This window comes from Ostrea edulis, chromosome 4, assembly GCF_947568905.1.
Source record: "Ostrea edulis chromosome 4, xbOstEdul1.1, whole genome shotgun sequence".
Lineage (NCBI taxonomy): Eukaryota > Metazoa > Mollusca > Bivalvia > Ostreida > Ostreidae > Ostrea > Ostrea edulis.
The window spans coordinates 72292222-72315143 of record NC_079167.1 but is presented as its reverse complement, the minus strand read 5'-3'; the positions used below and the strand labels follow the sequence as shown (position 1 = coordinate 72315143).

Sequence of the window (22922 nt, the reverse complement as noted above, 5' to 3'; positions counted from 1 at the left end):
AATTTATAACAGGTAAATTGTGGAATATTTAGTCTCCGTGAACCAATTTATTACAGGTAAATTGTGGAATAGTTAGTCTCCGTGAACCAATTTATAACAGGTAAATTGTGGAATATTTAGTCTCCGTGAACCAATTTATAACAGGTAAATTGTGGAATATTTAGTCTCCGTGAACCAATTTATAACAGGTAAATTGTGGAATAATTTATCTCGAAGTTGGTTTACAGTATTCCCATGTTTAATCCTAGGAATTCATAATCAGTCACCACAGTCAAATAACCTACCGGTATTTCCAGTCACTGTAGACGACGATGAGCTACAAAAAAAGACAAAGACAGAATAATATTCTAAATACAGTTGAACTCCAGTGTCTTGAACACTGATATCTCGAATACCATGGATATGTCAAAGTGATTTGGAAGTCCCAACCACTTATTTGTTAACTATTTTACCCTTGGTATTTCGAATCCTTGGATATCTCGAAGTTTTTCTCCCTCCCATCGAGTTTGTGATAACAAGGTTTGATTGTATTGATAAATACACAATAAAATCACGCTTTTGAGCAAAACATTTCCATCCTTACCCTAGAATGGCTCCTCGAAGGGCTGCCCTTTCTCTGTCCTCATCAGGTTCCTCCGAGGTGCAAGGAATGATGTCAGCCTCACTGTATCTAACCCATTAAGGCAAATAACTGAATCATTGTCATATCTACCATATGTTTTCTTTATGATGCTAACTGTGAACTTTTACATGTTTATTCCAAAGATTATTATCTAAAGGGAGATAATCTTGGATCGTATATGTGTAATAATGATTGCTTTGTGATCAGGATACTGAGGTTCCCCGTACTGTTTAGAATCGTCTCCATCCACATCCAAATCAATGTCCTCCTCAATGTGTCTCCTGCTACTGTAAGTCTGGAAACCAGAACCTGTCCACAGAGAGCAAGCTTCAGTACACAAACACATGTACACACACACATGTACACGAAGTCACACACATGTACACAAAGTCACAAACACATGTACACAAAGTCACAAACACATGTACAGTCACAAACACATGTACACAAAGTCACAAACACATGTACAGTCACAAACACATGTACACAAAGTCACAAACACATGTACAGTCACAAACACATGTACATAAACACATACACACACAAATGTACACGAAGTCACACACACATCATGACATGTACACAGTAACAAACACAAGTACACACACACGTATACACATACATGCCAACTTTCCCGATTTAGGCGGGATCTTCCCGATTTTACCCTCCGGTCCCGCTTTCCCGATCGGGAAAGCAAAATTACCCTAAAATCCCGATTTGAAATTTTTTCCGACCAAAATTTCCGATTTCACGATTGAAAACGAGTTTGAAAGCGGGATAATCGTGAAATCTCGTGACCAGAATTGGAAATCCCGCGTCATTTCTGAACAGGCCAATCAGAAATCGGGTCAATAGTCAGCCATTGCTGTTTACCTGTGACGCATGGTGTCGGGTTGGTCTGCCTGTGTCGGGGTGTTTATTGGACAGTACGAAGCATGTTTTGATAGTAATTAATCGGGAAGACGGATTTCAAATTGACCTATCCTTTACACAAACGTGAATGACAACGATGATAGTGTCACCACCAAACACTCGGACATTCCGCCTCTCGCTGACAGCATCCAAAATTTGCAATAAGGTACGTCAAGTATATATTTTTTCCAACTATAATAATATAGGCTATCCAAATCTATCCGTCTATAGCGATGTATTATATAGTCTATATAGTGTAGTATTCATTAAATATACTTTGTGATGCGTAATTCGCACAAGTCTGTACTGAATTTTTTATTTAGCAAGTAGCCTTAATTTACAAGTAAAACGGAATATTTTGATGTGTTTTTTTTTTTCCCCTGGTAATTATTTCAGATGTCATGGGTGCAAAGGTTTTGTTCGCAAACTTCATAGCAGGGCAGATCACTCCTTTTTTGGTTGCAATGCAGATTATTCCACCAGTCTCTGCAAGCCCATGTTTACAGACAAGCAAGATCGCCTTTGCAGTCGTACCTAAATGCATGTGCTTTAATTTAAATTTTGATATATAGACCGGCCAATGTTTATTGTATGGTGTAAAAGGATGCAACCTTAAATATTATTTGATATTATGTATGTGACTTGTTGGAGAAGATTTTTTGCTGAATAGATGATTTTAATAAAATGTTAATGTATATCTTTCAAAGTTTTTTTTATATAGTTAATGGTCAAACACATTTGATGTTGTGTTAATATATGATACATTAACAATGATTTGATTGATATTTTATTTGAAAGGACAAATATTTATTTTCATGCTAAAATGTCGTGAATTTTGAGCTTTGAAAAAAGGTCGTCGCGCGCAAAATCCCCCATGGGGATTTTTAAAAGTTGGCATGTATGGTATACAAAGTCACAGACACATGTACACACACACACACACATGTCCACACACACACATGTACACACAAACATCCACATTTTCTCAATTCATATTTCTTAAGCTTGACAATTTGAATCATAATTTTTCCTTGACCTGTAAACATCTGAGCCTACCTCCTAGGCCTCCTTGTAACAGAGTGGTGGCCCTTATTCGAGTTTGTCCTGCCCATGTGTATTCCTCACACTGCTCATCTCCTTCCACATCTACCGGTTCATCTTCCTCGGTTTTCTGAATAATGAAAGGTGAAAGCTTGATAGACTTGGGATTTCAACATTAAGAATTTTATCCTTCCCTTATGTGTAGAGCAGAAAGATTAACATGAAGATTCATTTATAGATAATAAGGGCCAGTTCACATCACATTTAACCTAGCTTAACTCACTATGCATTCACACTTGGTTATCTTTATCTAATGCCGATGTTGGTTAAGTTGACCTGCTTTGGGCATAAAGCGGATCAAATTATACCTGGATTAAGTGCAATGTAAGTGAAAAGTGGGTTAAGTGCAATTGAATTTTGACTTAAAATTTTCAGATTCTTTAATCATATTTTGTTAACCCACACACAAGTATTACAAAATTGAAATATACTCAACAAAATACATGTTAAGTTATGAGTCCACTTCACATTTAAGATAGCTCCATACTCGCATTATTATCTGATAAAAGTATAGAAAGTGTATTTATTTCCATTGATTAGAGTTAAAACTAATAAAGTATCAAATAAAATATATAGGTCATCACACTTTTTAAGATATGAGACATGCATATAAACAGAATAATATAGCAATGTCAGAAAATTGCATTTTTCCTTAACAGCATTATCAAAATTATCCCCAAACTAATTATAACAATATACATGTAATAGTATTCATAACAATTTCATGAAACGTTTTTTTTTTACACAAAAATATACAAAATATCCGTGAAAAATAAAGGAAATCTATTGCATAATAGACTTGATAAAGAAATCAATGAAAACAGAGTTATTGCCCTTGGATTCAATATTCACTGATTATACATATATAACTAAAAACTTTTAAAACATTCTATGTTTAACAAGATCTTTTACAACAATTATCTGAAAAGATTCCAACAAAATGTGTTTCTATCATAAATCTAAATAAATCAATGATTGTGCAAATTCTTGTGACATCACACAAGGGTGGAATTACTTTAAAATGATACATCAAAATTTTCTAACATATAGTATAAGGATATGTGTATCACCTATTGGTACAACAATTCACAGGTTCTCCATTCAATCCCTGAGCCATTTAAAAACCTTCACAACACCAATATTCAATAGCTGCAATTTGAAAGTGCATTTGAAAATTTCAGCCTGATATCATTTTCTTCTGAGACAAATTTTTCCCCTTTAAAATTTTGGGCTGTAGTAAAATTATTGAGGATTAGGTTGAATCACTAATAATTCTAATTGTATAATACTTTATCATTTTATTTTTTCAATTCCAAATGAAACATGGTTTCAGGTTATAAGAATGTATTAAGTGATACAATTAATCTTTAAGTAATACAATTATCGAAATTAATATCATCAGAAATGTGCATTTCCTCACAAATTAATACACTTTAAAATATAAATGCCAGTGGCTTTACTGAAGGCTATTTGTTGTTAACCATCTACAAGTGGAAACTTTCCAAAATCTGAACTACATGTAACATCCATGACTTTTGAGCAAAATTGTGCAGGTTGCTTATGCAATGTAAATGCTTTGGAAAATATATTTCATGACCCTAAACTTTACTTGATGAATACAGAATAATCAAAGATCTTTATAGTCCAATAACATGTAGGTTTATTTTTTCAATTCAATTTTATCCCACTACAGAATTGCAGCATGAATGCAATGCAAGTTAGATATTGTGGGTGAAGTTAATCCATGTTCAGTTAATCCATGTTAATTTCACCCTGTGTGAACCAGCCTGGGTTTTATCTCTACAGAAAACAATGAGATTTTCTGACACATACACAGCACCAGGACAAAAACTCTTTTACCATGCTACATCTGTGACATGTAGCATTACACTCCTAATACTCTTCACTGTAGAAATCTCTTTTCCATTGATTGGATCATAGACATACATCATAAATACGTACTCTTTTCAGACAAATTTCGACGTGAGCATTCAGTTCCTCTGGCAACCCCGCCACCCTGTCGTTACACACTGGACAGATTGTCTCGTCCGGACGTTTCTTGCGGTTCCTGCTCCGAGCTGTAATATCAAACACTCGTATAATTCTTATTCAATTGGACTTTTCAAATGATCATTTGTCTCTACAGAGTCCATATAATTAATGATATTAGGGTACCTCAGCTTAAACATGCAAGCTTCAAAATATTAATTATACTAATTTTGATAAAAATTGCAAGTATTCGCGTTTCAATTTTATGATCTAGTTTATTTGCTGATTAATGCTGTATTTGAAGTTAGAATGTAATGTTGCTTAATGTGCAATGCAGTACATTAAAATATGGCAGCCTGTCAAGTCACTGCAAAGACATTAAATCAATCTAGGACACACCCTCTTTGGTTAAAAAAAACCTTCAGGAATTTGGTAACTCACCACTAAGTCTTGACTGGCGATTACACTTGATTCGCATGTATGTCTGAAATAAAAACAGAAAAGTACAGAGTGTACGTCGTTAGCATGAGATGGCCCGACACCTTTCACAATAATGATTTGTTCCGGCAATTAACTCTGAATGAAAGACAGCTATTTTTTGCAATGAGGCAGAAATATTCGATCAGCAGTGACTGTCTCCATTTCAACGATTTGAAAAAGATATCATTGATAGATTATCAGCATAAAAATCTTTTTCAACTGTATGGACAAAAAAATCATCTAACAATGAACAGGGTTTATTGTGAAATCTACCGAGATCAAAGGTTATACGATTTCAAGGCGGATTTCTCTGATTTATGCACACCAGAAAATAAGAAAACAAAACGAAGCTAATCCTGTGTTTGAGAAATAATCAGAAGACAATATTTTTGCCGATAAAGACTCAGTTATTTGTCAAATTTTATCCACAAAAAATAATCTATCGTTTGAAGGTCCCCCCCTAAAGCTAACACACTAACTGGATATTTCACTAATCAACTGACACATCTCAGGTGTAATGACATGGGAACAATAATATCAAAAACATCTACTGGGCTTTTCTATCCGACTTTCAAAAGCATCCCTTTACAACTTGGGATAAAACACACAAATTGACAGCCAAACGGTATCAGAGGCTAGATATCTAATACTAAACAGATCAACAATGGAGACACTGTGATGTGAACCAAATTGGCCATGGGTGATCGTCCGAGGTGTGGGGTGTCCTCAAATTTCCCTCCATCTCTCCCTACCAGGTACGTCATCTGCTGCCGCCAGATAATTGGCCACGGCTGAGAAAAACACAGGAGTATCTGGTTGAATGTGGACAAAAAGTTCCAACACAAGGTGATCTATATACCTGTCAAAATGCTGGCTCCCTGATATTCAAATTAAAAACTTCTAAAGAGATAAGGATTGCACTAGCAGAAAAAAATCTCTTGTCTGACAAGTGTCACCATGCTAAAAACGTAATTATGATGCAGCCATGTTAAGGAAACAAAACAACTGTGGACAGAAAAGGTGTTTGGTACAAAAAACTGATGGCAGTATTAATCATTCTCTGGAAATTTAACAAGATCATTACCCCTCGAAATCTTCTTGAAAAGGAATCTTCAAATGAAATATTGGACTTTGCAATATTTTGCATAGTTTTTTATGTGGTCATCATTCTCAGGTTCCAAACTAAGGATAATCTGTCAAAGCATTTTTATGATGGGGTAAAAAAAAAAAAATTGAAAAGTACCTGACAGAGATGACTAATGCACAGAAATTTAAATAATGAATGCAAAATGGCAACAACTAGGGGGAATAATGAGGAAATATCATCAGAAACCAAGAGATACCCAGCAATAGGAAAATATCATCACAAACCAAGAGATACCCAGCAATAGGAAAATATCATCACAAACCAAGAGATACCCAACAATAGGAAAATATCAGAAGAAACCAAGAGATACCCAGCAATAGGAAAATATCATCACAAACCAAGAGATACCCAGCAATAGGAAAATATCATCAGAAACCAATAGATACCCAGCAATAGGAAAATATCATCACAAACCAAGAGATACCCAGCAATAGGAAAATATCATCACAAACCAAGAGATACCCAACAATAGGAAAATATCATCACAAACCAATAGATACCCAGCAATAGGAATATCAGAAACCAATAAATACCCAACAATAGGAAAATATCATCAGAAACCAATAGATACCCAGCAATAGGAAAATATCATCACAAACCAAGAGATACCCAGCAATAGGAAAATATCATCACAAACCAAGAGATACCCAGCAATAGGAAAATATCATCACAAACCAAGAGATACCCAGCAATAGGAAAATATCATCAGAAACCAAGAGATACCTACCAATAGGAAAATATCATCAGAAACCAAGAGGTACCCAACAATAGGAAAATTAACAGTGAACATAAGTAAACAAGCAATTTTCCTAAAATACATCAAAAATATTAATATCTGACTCTTAATTTTCATTTACAGGTTAAGAAATAAAACTGAAAAGATTGAATCAGATAAAAATACTTAGTGAGTAACTTCTTGCAAAGGGGCTACCAGTATTAAATGACTTTCTTATCAATGTAACAGCTTGTATCTATATCAATCATAAATATTTGACCAACTATGTTTGACAATATAGGAAAGCAAATCCTTTAATCCAATAATGCATCAGGACAGAGACAGCTTAGAGGAGCTATGCTTGATCAGTGTGTGAGTTACTTATTGAAGTCAAACATTTGGCCATACCGCCCTGATAAGGGGTCCATAAGGTGTTATAATGCCCTAACAATGGACTGGGGATATCTCCCTGACTGGACACATTATCTACATCATTATTCCTCCATTAGCTGGAAGCTGACTTGTTAGAGGGATTTCAGACTTTCAATGGAACTAAAGAATCTGTAAAACAATGTGCTCTCACACAGGGACTTCAAAAGACTTTACAACCCTGGTTTGATAATTTGTCCTCCCTCTTGCTAGTTCATCTCTCTTCTTACAAACTGACATGTCTTTGTGTTTGTCACATGCTTAACTTCTCAGAGTGAAGTTTTCACTTTGTTTGGTCTTTTGATTTGCTTTGAATTCTGCTGACTGGGATTGGGTGCAGGCACTTTGTAACTGCAAACTTGTTTCACAGTTGTGTCAATAAAACTTTCAATCAACTGCCAGTCTGAACAGTAGAAATTGTGTTTGCAAAGTAAAATAGGGTGCTTTTGTTAATTAGTATCATGAGGGATGTATTATACACCCAGAGTCTTAAAAGTGGTAAAATTACAATAATTGATGAAAAAGTTTGTTTGAATGCAAGGGGCTGTGCTTGCCAATACATGATTGATTATCGTTTAATTATACCCCTTTAATAATAGGATTTAACCGTAACCTGCCCTCAACAGAGAGGCAAATTCACATAGAAATAAATAATTCACAACACTTCATTTCAAACATCTTATATTAAGTTTTTCCATGATACTCCAGCCCTCCCCTTTCTATAATTCATTGCTCTCTTTACAATATGCAACAAAGGAAAATCTTTTGTGGAAAAAATTTGAAAATTACAATCGCCCTTATAAGCAAGAATGTTTATTCAGTACACAACAACTCAAATCAATGACTGCAAAACGAGCAATTAAGCTCTGAACTTTCTCAATTTTCAATACATATTTCTCAGTTCGTCTTTTGCACATACCTTTTTAAATCAGTCCCAAATTTCTTTTTATTGATTTCATTATTACGAAGTACATTGATTATGAACAGGTCTAGTTTTCGCACACTATAATCATCAGCTGATTATAGGTGCAGACTAAACACCCTATAAATATATAAACCCATTTTGACTCGGGCTTTCTCTTTGTATGTGATAGAGATGAGCAAGATGCATGAAGTTCAACTCAATACTAAAATATCAATAACTGATGAATTCAATTTATGATCAATGGAGGTTGATTTGAAATGGATTTTACACAGCATTCAACCTTTTCAACAGTAACTATGCTTATAATTAAAATGCATTTAAAATTATTTATTTCAATAGTGGTTTTAAAGTTTTAACACTAAAATATGCACTTTAAAGTTACAATACATGCATTTCACGTAAAGTATTTTAATAAATTTGGAAAGAGTAAAAGACGAATACATCAATACTATGTCTTTTTAAAAAAAATAACAAGTGGACTGTGGGCCACAATGCTCGTCCGAGTAATCTTATCTTAACAGTTTAGGACACCAGAGTGTAACCCCTACTTTGGCTCCAGGGTTGTGGAGTAAAGAAAATTTAATGTACACCACTCGAAGACATTTCCGTAATTTGAAATTAAACTAACTGTATCCTTGAGATTCTTGAAAGGAAGATTTTGTTTTAAATTCCTGAGTACATCTAAGGAAAACATTAAACCTCTATATTGTTGCCATGCCCAAGACCCAGAGGGACATAGTTTGAATGAATTTGAATCTACTCTGCATAAAGATGTTTTCATATTAACCAACTGAAAAACTGCACTAATAATAGATTCATTATTATCTATTATTATCAGAAGATTTTTTAAAAAAAAAGCAATATATGCACCCAGGAGTGCATGAGCCGAGTTGCATGGGATACATTGTAAAGTCAGGAATGATGTGGCATATTTATAATTGTGAATATTTGGATTTAAACTTTTAGAGTTATCATGCAGATCCAGATATTTCTAAAATTTTCAATCTTTTTTCAGGACTGTGACCTTGACCTTTTTTCTCCAAAATCAATAGGGGGGGGGGGTGTCTTCCTAACCTGCTATCCAACAATATAACCAAGTTTCATTTGATTCAGTTTTAAACTTTTCGAGTTACTGTCCAGAAACCATATTTGTCTGAAGTTTTCAAACTATTTTCAGTCACTGTGACCTTGACCTTTGACCTTTTTCTCTCCAAAATCAATAGGGGCCTTGCTTTGCTGGTATCCAACAATATATCCAAATTTCATTTGATTCAAATTAAAAAATTTCAAGTTATCCTCCTAAAACCAAAATGTTTTGAAAATTTAAATCTATTTTCGGTCACTGTGACCTTGACCTTTGACCTATTTTCTCCCAAATCAATAGAGGTCTTCCTTACCTGGTACATAACAATATCTATAAGTATCATTTGATTCGGATTTAAATTTTCTGAGTTATCATCCGAAAACCAAATTTTTCTGAAATTTTCATTCTATTTTCGGTCACTGTGACCTTGACCTTTGACCATTTTTCTCCAAAATTAATAGGGGTCTTCCTTACCTGGTACCCAACAATATATCAAAGTTTCATTTGATTAGATTGTAAACTTTTCGAGTTATCATCCGGAAACCAATTGTTGACGCCAGCCCGCCCGCATCACCAAACCAATAGCCGAGTTCAACTTCGTTGCAACTCGGCTAAAAATTCTCTGTACAATCTAACAACCAACCCATTGGATGATCCACAGGGGTTACATTGTGAATAGCTTGAATCTAAGCTACAAGAGGATACTTTTATATCAATTTGATGTTTTTAACCTTGTAGTTTTTAATAAAATGGTGTTTATTAATTTTTTGTAGAACTCCTTTGTAACCAGTTTGATCCTGAGCATCCTGATTTCTTACAAACTTGTACCTGCTTTAAAGAATATTTACGTATGCATATGACACAATGTATCAATGTTGACTTCTCAGGAGGTTTTAATCACCACCACCCCATTCCAATATAAAACTGTATGCTCCTTTTGTGCCCCCACGGTGATGTTGAGAAACTTGAATCTACATTATAGGACGATGCTTTCATATCAATTTGACAGATTTTACCACAGTGCTTTTTGAGAAAATCATTTGTTATATAGCCTATATTTCACTTGCTGACCCCCTTGTATGGCCCCAAGGTTCATGATTTGAACAAAATTGGACATACACTGCAGGAGGAGGATGCATATCAAGCTGACAAATTGTAACTGGTTTCATTGAAAAAGTTTCCCTTTACATTCCTATGTAAAACCTTGAACTCCATTATGACCCTGCCCTATTTCCAGACAAACTTGAATCCTCATTATATAAAAAAGCTTCTATACAAGTTATAATTCTTCTAGTCCAGTGATTCTTGAGGTGATTTTTTAAAACACCCTATCATATTTTCACTATTTTCCAATTATTTGCCCTTTGGTAGGAGCACATCATCTTTTGAACATGCATGACTCCCTTTTGCCTTAAACTACTTTGTGCCAAACTTGGTTAAAATTGGCAGAGTGATTTAAGAGAAGAAATGAAAAATGTGAACATTTACGATGATCAAGTTTGATCAGAAAATCTGAAAGCTGAAAATCAAAGTTCAATAACAGAGAATAAGTAATTATGCTGGCTGCTGTCTAGGTTTTTATTTGTTCCTTGGCTGTTGGTATGTTTAGCTGTTGTTATGTTTACATTGCAGTGTTCCACTCTGAAAGGTATCAAAGAACTGCAAATTTTAACTCCAAATAGACAGATAGATGGACTACTTTTATAGATACTATTTCTAGTTCAGTGTTTAGCTTACATCACATCCAGACTGTGGTTACACATATACATTTCTAGTTCAGTGTTTAGCTTACATCTTATCGGGACTGGTTACACTTGTACATTTCTAGTTCAGTGTTTAGCTTACATCACATCCAGACTGTGGTTACACATATACATTTCTAGTTCAGTGTTTAGCTTACATCTTATCGGGACTGGTTACACTTGTACATTTCTAGTTCAGTGTTTAGCTTACATCTTATCGGGACTGGTTACACTTGTACATTTCTAGTTCAGTGTTTAGCTTACATCTTATCCAGACTGTGGTTACACTTGTACATTTCTAGTTCAGTGTTTAGCTTACATCTTATCGGGACTGGTTACACTTGTACATTTCTAGTTCAGTGTTTAGCTTACATCACATCCAGACTGTGGTTACACATATACATTTCTAGTTCAGTGTTTAGCTTACATCTTATCGGGACTGGTTACACTTGTACATTTCTAGTTCAGTATTTAGCTTACATCTTATCGGGACTGGTTACACTTGTACATTTCTAGTTCAGTATTTAGCTTACATCTTATCGAGACTGGTTACACTTGTACATTTCTAGTTCAGTGTTTAGCTTACATCTTATCGGGACTGGTTACACTTGTACATTTCTAGTTCAGTATTTAGCTTACATCTTATCGGGACTGGTTACACTTGTACATTTCTAGTTCAGTGTTTAGCTTACATCTTATCGGGACTGGTTACACTTGTACATTTCTAGTTCAGTGTTTAGCTTACATCACATCCAGACTGTGGTTACACATATACATTTCTAGTTCAGTGTTTAGCTTACATCACATCCAGACTGTGGTTACACTTGTACATTTCTAGTTCAGTGTTTAGCTTACATCACATCCAGACTGTGGTTACACTTGTACATTTCTAGTTCAGTGTTTAGCTTACATCTTATCGGGACTGGTTACACTTGTACATTTCTAGTTCAGTATTTAGCTTACATCTTATCAGGACTGGTTACACTTGTACATTTCTAGTTCAGTGTTTAGCTTACATCACATCCAGACTGTGGTTACACATATACATTTCTAGTTCAGTGTTTAGCTTACATCTTATCTGGACTGGTTACACTTGTACATTTCTAGTTCAGTGTTTAGCTTACATCACATCCAGACTGTGGTTACACATATACATTTCTAGTTCAGTGTTTAGCTTACATCTTATCTGGACTGGTTACACTTGTACATTTCTAGTTCAGTGTTTAGCTTACATCTTATCGGGACTGGTTACACTTGTACATTTCTAGTTCAGTGTTTAGCTTACATCTTATCGGGACTGGTTACACTTGTACATTTCTAGTTCAGTGTTTAGCTTACATCTTATCGAGACTGGTTACACTTGTACATTTCTAGTTCAGTATTTAGCTTACATCTTATCGGGACTGGTTACACTTGTACATTTCTAGTTCAGTATTTAGCTTACATCTTATCGGGACTGGTTACACTTGTACATTTCTAGTTCAGTATTTAGCTTACATCTTATCGAGACTGGTTACACTTGTACATTTCTAGTTCAGTATTTAGCTTACATCTTATCGGGACTGGTTACACTTGTACATTTCTAGTTCAGTATTTAGCTTACATCTTATCGGGACTGGTTACACTTGTACATTTCTAGTTCAGTGTTTAGCTTACATCACATCCAGACTGTGGTTACACATATACATTTCTAGTTCAGTATTTAGCTTACATCTTATCGGGACTGGTTACACTTGTACATTTCTAGTTCAGTATTTAGCTTACATCTTATCGGGACTGGTTACACTTGTACATTTCTAGTTCAGTATTTAGCTTACATCTTATCGGGACTGGTTACACTTGTACATTTCTAGTTCAGTATTTAGCTTACATCTTATCGAGACTGGTTACACTTGTACATTTCTAGTTCAGTGTTTAGCTTACATCTTATCGGGACTGGTTACACTTGTACATTTCTAGTTCAGTATTTAGCTTACATCTTATCGGGACTGGTTACACTTGTACATTTCTAGTTCAGTGTTTAGCTTACATCTTATCGGGACTGGTTACACTTGTACATTTCTAGTTCAGTGTTTAGCTTACATCACATCCAGACTGTGGTTACACATATACATTTCTAGTTCAGTGTTTAGCTTACATCACATCCAGACTGTGGTTACACTTGTACATTTCTAGTTCAGTGTTTAGCTTACATCACATCCAGACTGTGGTTACACTTGTACATTTCTAGTTCAGTGTTTAGCTTACATCTTATCGGGACTGGTTACACTTGTACATTTCTAGTTCAGTATTTAGCTTACATCTTATCGGGACTGGTTACACTTGTACATTTCTAGTTCAGTGTTTAGCTTACATCACATCCAGACTGTGGTTACACATATACATTTCTAGTTCAGTGTTTAGCTTACATCTTATCTGGACTGGTTACACTTGTACATTTCTAGTTCAGTGTTTAGCTTACATCACATCCAGACTGTGGTTACACATATACATTTCTAGTTCAGTGTTTAGCTTACATCTTATCTGGACTGGTTACACTTGTACATTTCTAGTTCAGTGTTTAGCTTACATCTTATCGGGACTGGTTACACTTGTACATTTCTAGTTCAGTGTTTAGCTTACATCTTATCGGGACTGGTTACACTTGTACATTTCTAGTTCAGTGTTTAGCTTACATCTTATCGAGACTGGTTACACTTGTACATTTCTAGTTCAGTATTTAGCTTACATCTTATCGGGACTGGTTACACTTGTACATTTCTAGTTCAGTATTTAGCTTACATCTTATCGGGACTGGTTACACTTGTACATTTCTAGTTCAGTATTTAGCTTACATCTTATCGAGACTGGTTACACTTGTACATTTCTAGTTCAGTATTTAGCTTACATCTTATCGGGACTGGTTACACTTGTACATTTCTAGTTCAGTATTTAGCTTACATCTTATCGGGACTGGTTACACTTGTACATTTCTAGTTCAGTATTTAGCTTACATCTTATCGGGACTGGTTACACTTGTACATTTCTAGTTCAGTGTTTAGCTTACATCACATCCAGACTGTGGTTACACATATACATTTCTAGTTCAGTATTTAGCTTACATCTTATCGGGACTGGTTACACTTGTACATTTCTAGTTCAGTATTTAGCTTACATCTTATCGGGACTGGTTACACTTGTACATTTCTAGTTCAGTATTTAGCTTACATCTTATCGGGACTGGTTACACTTGTACATTTCTAGTTCAGTGTTTAGCTTACATCACATCCAGACTGTGGTTACACATATACATTTCTAGTTCAGTGTTTAGCTTACATCATATCGAGACTGGTTACACTCGTACAATTCTAGTTCAGTGTTTAGCTTACATCATATCGGGACTGGGAGGCTGCCTCAATGGAGGGGGAGTCCTTCCTCTGCTTCTGGGCCAAAGGAGAGGTTAATGTCTGGAAAACAAGATAACAGATATCTTTATCTAAGAAACGCAGGAGAAGACCAGGGATAAACATATCTATCTGTCATATAATTTGATTTGATACAGTAGGCGTACATAATGTTTCTGTCTTTTCTTTAACACCAAGTCCTATATCACACTCCAAGAAGCCATTCCGGAAATAATTCTATTTCTCCTACATCAGACAGATCTTTGTCAAGTTATCAGAATATTTTTGCTATGACTAATGTTATAAGCATCATTGTCACTTGATCCACATAGGTTTTCCTTCCTACTGTCATGACAAGGTTAACAGGAAATTCAATCAGTCTTTTTCTCACTCTATACCCTGAAGAGCATCTTCAGGGACGCTCGCATGGATCCTGGACTTTTACACAATGATGGATTGGTGCACACTGGGTAACTCTACCTGTCTATCAATCATTGTCTGGCCACACCTCCTCATCCATAAAGATGCAATTTCAACATACGTACTACAGCTAACACAGAAACTATTATCTAACAATTATCTTGGCGTGTTTTGGAGAAGCTTGATTTTATAATGACCATAGGAGACTCTGATTACCGAATTCGATGACTAATTTTACAAGCATCAAGCTTAAATTTTCGGAAATTTACAACAGTCTAATCCAGGTTCCAATGTCAGATTCAACAAGTCTTGACAATAGTTTTTGATATCTCATGACTGGGATTAAAAATTGTGAACAGAATGAATGGACTATAGAACACATGAATGCAACAAGTCTCCAGTTTATTCAAAATCAAAGAAAATAAAAACTGCTATAGATATTCAACACTATAATTAGGAGTTCCTCTGCATTTATTTTCCAATGAAATCCCTATAAACTATGCTTAATTTGGCTATTTGATATAGAACAACTATTCAATTTAAGTCTTCAACAGCTAACTTCTCATACCCTTCATCATTATGTAGCATTTTAGTTTAGAGGGATTAGCAGCTTGTCTGCAAAATGACTGCAATTTAATTCCTTGGTTTGAAGCCTCACACGGTGCCAAGGTTACCAACACATCTAGTCAGATGGGAAGAAGTTGCTACATACTTGACAAAGGAAGAGCTCTTTTTATATTCTATAATTTTTTCTTTGATATTCTAGCTTGAGTGTGCAATTCAATACTTCCTTAATATTACAAAAATAAAATGTCTTTGAAATGGAGACCTTGGTATATAAAATACTACAAGAAATATATGGAAAAACTATAATGTTCATGCACTATTTTTTTCCCTGGCAAAAAGTGGTGATAAATAAATTTTATGATAAATAATTGATTACTTTGTCTACCACATTAGCCCAATTTCATAGAAAACCCAAATTTGAGATCCAATGATTACCTTTCTGCACTGAGGAGTTGTGTCCCTTGATCTTCTGCCACTCCTGTAAATACAAGAAACAATGGTCTTTACAGTCAGATTTGGAAAATATTCAAAAAGACTGCAGTGAAATTTGATGCACTGAACAGTACTTTGAAAGGATTAATTTGATTGGCTGAGTAATCTGTTGCAGACTAATTTGATTGGAGGGACAATCCATCAGTCTGACAACCCAGAATTACTTCTGCCCTTGCCTTGTGCAGTGACAGAAGTTTGTTTGTCAGCATTTGTAAACATAACTCAATTTGGATCAACTGACAATTACTCAAGTCTGTCATCTCCAAACTACCCATTCAGCATCCATCAACAAATTACCCGGAAGAAGACACATTTGAAATGGAGTCCATTTCTGTGGGAGTCGACAAATGTGATAGTCTTGGGGAGGTTGTGATTAAGCCATGGCCTAACAAAGTTAGTGCCCATGCAAAACATAGTTAGTGAAGAAAAAAAATGATAATTATAAAACAGTGCTCTGGATAATTGCTTTGAAGTGATTTAGTGACTAACTGAAATACTATGTTTTAGTCAATTACCAATACACATTTTCCTCTATATTAGAACCCATAAAGATATTTTCTTCTAGTAGTTAAACATTTCTTTAATCCTGACTCCTAAATTCTGTCTTGGTAAATAAAATAATCTTGTACAAAAGGGCAGATTTCAAATTTGAGTGGATTGAAGTAATTGATTGCACTGTAGAGTTTTCAATACATTAATTTATTTTATTTCTGACTTACATTAACTTCAGAAATCTTCACTAAATGTAATCGAGCTTAAATAATCTGAAACATTTGACATTTCACTCCAGTAGAAAATCAGGACTACATAAGACCTACAATATGTTAGTCTGACCACTGGTACTTGTGTTTCCATTTAGTAATTTAGCTCTGTGTAAGTCTGACCACTAGTACTTGTTTTCCATTAGTCAGGGTTGGAAACGCTGCAATGAAATTGTAAGCCAGACACAGGACTGGCAGTGGCTACCCTCAAGAGTTGCCAGCCCTGCCAGGTAAAATTCTGCTAGTCCTGATTTTCAGTTTTGTGATGTTCCATTATTTTACAGGAATGAATTGACTTATGAAGTTAATGGCTGTTAACTTTAGCCTGATCACTGAGCTATCATATGAAGTTCCAACCCCCACCTGCCAGAGAAATAGACCACCTATCTAGGACGTTTGGTCAGGCTGTAATTTCCAACCCTGTGTATGGCTGGTCACTGTTATATTTTTTCTCATCAGAAATTTTGCTTCATGTAAGTCTAGTACTTGTGTTTCGTACTAATGAATTAGTTCCGTGTATGTCTGGCCACTGGTATTTGTGTTTCTAGTGATTTAGCTATGTGCATCCGGGTAGTGTAGTACACTGTAGTTAACGCACTCGCTTCTCACCACTGTGACCCCGAGTTTGATCCCCAGGATCGGAGGCGGTTGTGAGAGGGTATTGTGGCCGCCCATTCGGACGTGTGGGTTTTCTCCGGATACTCTGGTTTCCTCCCATATCAATGACCCATTCACCGAAATATCAGAGCCAACGAGAAGCATTAATATACATGTAAGTTACAGAACTTGTTAATCGTCGTAAAATAAAGCTTAAACTTTAACCTCTGTGTATGTGGCCAGTGGTACTTGTGTTTTGTATTAGTAAACCCTGTGTACATCTGATCATTTATAAAATTAAAATTATTTCCTGTCAATACCTAACAATCTTCTCCAGTCGGTCAACCTCCAAAGCAAAGTGAGTATCCACCTCTCCACCCCTCAAAGTGAGTCCGCAGATTGGACAACATGGAGTCTGGCCGTCCAAAGCACTTTTCTTCCTCAGCTCTGAAAAATTTATGTCACATTTATGTAAATTCTCTTCTTTCTTGGCTTGTAAAACCAGTTTCTTTTAATATATTCCTTTACACAATCCTTACAAAAATATTTTTTTTCAATGAATAGAAATTGTTTTCTCCTACATCTTACAATGACCATATGGACAGGAAGTGTGCTCTTGATATGATTAAGCTCAACCTTTGGTCATTTCAATTGATTAGGTTTATCATTAAAACATTTCCACTGCTACACAAACAAAACACAAAATGGATTCAGTTTATCAGCAAATTGCAAAATGTCTTTTCTTCAAGCTTTCTCGAAATAAAAAAAAAAACTCCAGACGTAAACCCCTAGTTCCTTCCACACTGAGGATAATCGACAACAGAAAATACCATCAAATTGTCGCTTCTTTGTTTGACAAGACTAAATCAAAATCTTAATGTTGGGATTTTCACAGAGTCCAATTCTACAATATCTGTCTTAAAAATGGATGGACAGATAATCTGTGCTTAGTGCCATAGCCAGAAGATCAAATACATGTCAATTCTTCAGACACACAGGAAACATCCATCGTAGAATACAAGTGTCAACTTTTGTTTTGTATTTTAATGTAGATATGGTTACCTTCACCACTCTTACAAATGGAATCTAACCACAGTAAATACAGATTAAGTCTGTGTGATTAATACTCCCACAACTGTCAGCCGCATCACAGAAGAGTGTGGGAATTTTTTTTTAAAATTATGAAAAATCTATAACCATCTGCAATAAAATAAAATTGTAGTAAATTAATTAAGATAAAGTCATCAATGATGCCGTTTTTATAGCAATGATGAGGACAACATTATGTGTAATGACAATGACGATGAATGACCATATTCTCCAGTTAAAAATCTCATCCGCTCAGTGTGATCATCTTAGCACTCACTGGGGATTTTTAGTTTGATCCTAGTGTGTGGTTTGCATTTTTCTATATGGAATTAGCAAGGACTTTTAAGTTATTGTAAGCACAGAGTTTGGCTTTTGCCATTAAAAAAATCACCCTAGAAGTTTTCTTCCAATAATAATTTATCCCTACAAACTGATTTTCAAAGAATTTGGTGGAAAATCAAGGATAGCTTGTTACATCATAGTGGCATTACAAAACTAAACTGAAGTTAAAGACTTCAAAGTCGAGCCATGTAAATTTCACCTGTCTCCAGATCAACAGACTAGGCAAGTGATGTCAAGTTTTAAGTACTCAATTCTGTGTTTTCTGTAAACTGCCTCATTTCCAATGAGGCATTTTAAGGCTCGTCCTTCCTGACAAAAATGTCCAATCCTCATAGTAACATTTTATTCCATTAAAGATGATGACCCACGGAACAAAATATTTCTTTTATTTTCAATTCCCTTATTCTGAGGAATCATAGTTTCAGCTATAGACATGAAATCTACACACAATGTAAACTAGTTTTAAACTAATTGTGCTATCCTGTTTAAATAAAGGACATTATTATTATTATCTACAGATAGGATATGGTTTGGAATTTTACTTTTCAAAAACTTGTATTTCAGTCTGTCTCAAAGACAATTTAAGTAATTTTCCTGATTCTTTTTTTTTTTCTCTCCCAGCTACATCAAGATTATCTTTATCAATCATAAAAACCTGTCAGATACACATTGCCACAGTCCATCAGACAGTGAGAGAACTGTGGGCATTATAAAAGTGCAACAGTTTCATGTGAAGTACTTTCTCAATTGATGAATAAACCTGTCGAATTCGCTAAACAGAAAACAAATACTAGGGTACTCTCACAGCACTAGACTGACCATAAATCTTTCATTTTTGGACTGTTCCAAGATGTAATGAAAAAAAGTTCTTTTAAAGTAGCACGAAATCTTCTTCATCAAATCATGGTCTTATTGACTCAGAAAACTTTGGTGCTTGTTTTACTATACTTTTCTCATATTTGCCATCTCAAGTTCTTTGTTTTATTGATTGAACCATCTAGAAAATCCAAGATACCAATTGGGTTTGATTATTGATCAATAGAATCTTTCTAAAAATTTGCACCTGTGACTTTATCTAGAAATTGATCTTTGATCTATATACACCACCAGTATTACACATTACAAGCTTATCCTCTCTTAATTCTCTTCAAGGTAAATTTTACCTTCAAAATTCACTAAGCGCAAGAAAATCTTGTCTTCATGCAGAAATGGATAAGACACAATTTTGCGGGAAGCATTTCACAAGGTGAGCATTTGAAGAGAGTTTAGGTGGGATTTGCGGAGAAACTTTAAAGTCACTATAACTGCATGGTATTCATGTCGCTCGGAAATTAAGGAGAAAGTCAACTGTTTGCAGAGGATTAGTACAAGCTTCCAAGTGACACTGATTGACAAAAATCTAGCCATTGTCCCATGATATATGACTTCCAGAGCTTTAGTTTGATTTTTTTCAATCTTGTGTGAATTCCCTCTTTTCTCGCACATGTTCATGAAAACAAACACCTGATTTTCATAAAGTGGAAACTTATCTGATAAATCAAAAATTAAACCCTCCATAGACAGACGTAGATTTGATGAAGAATTTCAGTCCACAAAACTGTTTTAACAGTCCTCTCTACTCCATAAGTTCCAATTTCAAACTCGCAGATCAAACCACGATAACATATTCATATCAATGATATATGGCTCTGATTTGTAAAAAACAAAGTATATTTCATTTGGGGGGAGGGAGGGGAGCTGGATATTGCATGATAAAGCTATGTCATTCAGTTTTTCATGGTAAAAAAACAAACATTTGTATTGTCTGCGCCTTTAGGTAAGAAGACAAGAGTAAAGATGACTTATACTGGGTTCCACCCGATTATAGTAGATTTAAGATTCCAGACCCACCACTTAGATCTAGGCTTTAGTGCACAGGGTTCGCTCCTGTCATTGGTGGGGGACAGAAAACAACTACGTCTGTCCTACAGTTCTTACCCAGCATTTGACACATGTTTGTCCAAGCTTTGCTGCAGGTAATAAGTGGATTGATGTGCCTAATCTAGGACTACCACTGATTTTGGCTGGCAAATCCCAGGCCAACATCTGATCCCTCAAGTATGTCTTACACTAGACCAAACCCTCTCATCAGGTAATCTCTAGACTATAATTGAAAAACTTATTGAACATTGGTCCCACTTTTTTTTTTCTTACAGCACTTTTCCAGTTCATTAACAATGCAATAGGGGAAGAAGAAAAAAATCAACCACAATTCTTTTTTGACTTAAAAAAAAAATCAATGGTGTCTGCTGAATTATCAAACAAAAAAGTTTCAATTTTTTCAAGTGCTCTTCAAAATGCTATGGATATTTCAACACAAGTTCTTGCAAGTTCCCCACAGTAAAGAATTGAACTTTAACATATTAAATCAATTCAAGAAAGTTTTCAAATGATACATTCTTTTATCACCTTTATTTGCAGTCTAGTGAGTCTACTACATGAACCAACTTTGAGGACTTTGTCATCCACCTGAAAATGTCTCACTCATAAAGAATAGTCTGTAAAGTAAAAGCTTGGGTCATGATCAAATGGCACAAAATGAATTTTGGATCTCCTAAGTCCATGAAATTGATTCCCATCTGTTAAACTCTATCAACACATAGGTACTAACTCTTGTTCAAACAGCAAGTCCCAATACAACCACACAATAAACTATACCATCACACAAAAGAGTTCCCTATGGCTTATACAGCTTTGGAAGGCAGGTTGATTTCCAATCCCATTAAAAGTAAAATAATAAATATCAAATCCACAATACAGTGCTGGTTGACAGGTTCCTGTCAGGTGGCCACCATAAACACCCCCTGACAGTACAGTAGCCTGCTCCCCACATCAAACATGGGAAAGAAAGGACCACAGATGTCAAAACCAACACCAAATAGATTAAAAGTCAATCACAGTCTTCTCAACAAACTGTTACACTGTAGGCTTTAATACACCTCCACAGAAACCACAATTCAAATTCAAAATTGTCCATTTTATTCTGATTTAAAAAAAAAAAAAAATAATTGAACTTTTTATATTTCACAAGGATTAATAGTCTCAACCGTGCAAGGTTAAAGTCACCAATATTAACCACTGTCAATAAAAAAAAATTCTAATTCTGTGGAATTATGTAAATTATCAATTTTTAAAGATTTTTTTGGCAAATTCAAAACTTGATTATCATTATCACTGGGTGCACACAAAGCCTTACACATGCAAAATGGCCATCTCTGTTTAAGGACATATGTGACATTTCTCAAACATATCTAATTTTTCTAGAAATTTCATGTACAATTCACTTGCATCATATCTCTTTTCTACAAAAAATTTTGGGGTATATTACCATATCTGTTTTAGAGTTAGAAAATTCTAAAAGTTCCAGGTTCAGGCAAGTAAAAACGTAATGTCTGCAGCTCTTATGAATTACAGCAAGTTGGATATAAATGGACATTGCTGTATAGCAAAGAAGGATCTTTGCATCAGGGTATCAAACATGGGACCCTTGCATTAGTTAGGTGTTCTAACCACTACATTATTGTTACTACAATATAAAATTTAAACCAATTTCGGGAACCATACAAGAATTCTTTATATCAAGGAGATAAAAAAAGCAATTTTAAAGAAAATGTCAGAAACATTGCATTTGTCCTTAATTGCCCTTTAATATTATAGTTCTTGAATTTTATCAATGTTCATACATATGATATATACATTGTATGTACTGTATCATGAATTATACATTGTATTAGTATATTCAGTATATTTCAAACTTAGAATTGCTTTCGTTTTATTTAAAGTTTGGTTTTTGCTTTCGTTTTATTTAAAGTTTGGTTTTCTGTCCACCCCCCCTCCAATGTTTCTATTGGCAAATAGATCTGGTAGATTGGTATGCATACCCTTTGGCATCAAAGTTTTTGAAATCAATATTCAGAACTGTGTTACAGTCTGTAAAAGGCTAATGTGGAGATAATCTTTGATATTCCAAGGTAGAAATTCATCACAATTCACCTGACATAACAGGTAAGAGATTGGGAGTCTCCTGACAGTCACTTGAAGTCAATGAGGGATTAATGGAGATAAATGGTGTTTTCCAAGAGAAAG

The 22922-nt window shown here is 35.0% G+C and overlaps 1 protein-coding gene and 1 long non-coding RNA gene across 3 annotated transcripts in view; one reads left to right on the top strand and one right to left on the bottom strand.

The window, feature by feature from the left end:
• The window catches only part of LOC125667911 (E3 ubiquitin-protein ligase Rnf220-like), a 34417-nt gene that overhangs the window by 3330 nt on the left and 8165 nt on the right, over positions 1–22922 (bottom strand). For both annotated transcript variants that reach the window (XM_048901594.2, XM_048901593.2), the window contains 9 exons: positions 17687–17813; positions 15952–15994; positions 14515–14592; positions 5066–5108; positions 4598–4713; positions 2591–2705; positions 835–931; positions 584–670; positions 285–316 (listed from right to left, as the gene is read on the bottom strand). In XM_048901594.2, the coding sequence (XP_048757551.1) occupies positions 285–316; positions 584–670; positions 835–931; positions 2591–2705; positions 4598–4713; positions 5066–5108; positions 14515–14592; positions 15952–15994; positions 17687–17813 (738 nt within the window). The remainder of the gene's footprint in view (positions 1–284; positions 317–583; positions 671–834; positions 932–2590; positions 2706–4597; positions 4714–5065; positions 5109–14514; positions 14593–15951; positions 15995–17686; positions 17814–22922) is intronic.
• LOC130054309 (uncharacterized) lies at positions 939–2231 on the top strand. The gene is made up of 2 exons (XR_008802619.1): positions 939–1700; positions 1931–2231. It is a non-coding gene; the product is annotated as an uncharacterized LOC130054309 (long non-coding RNA).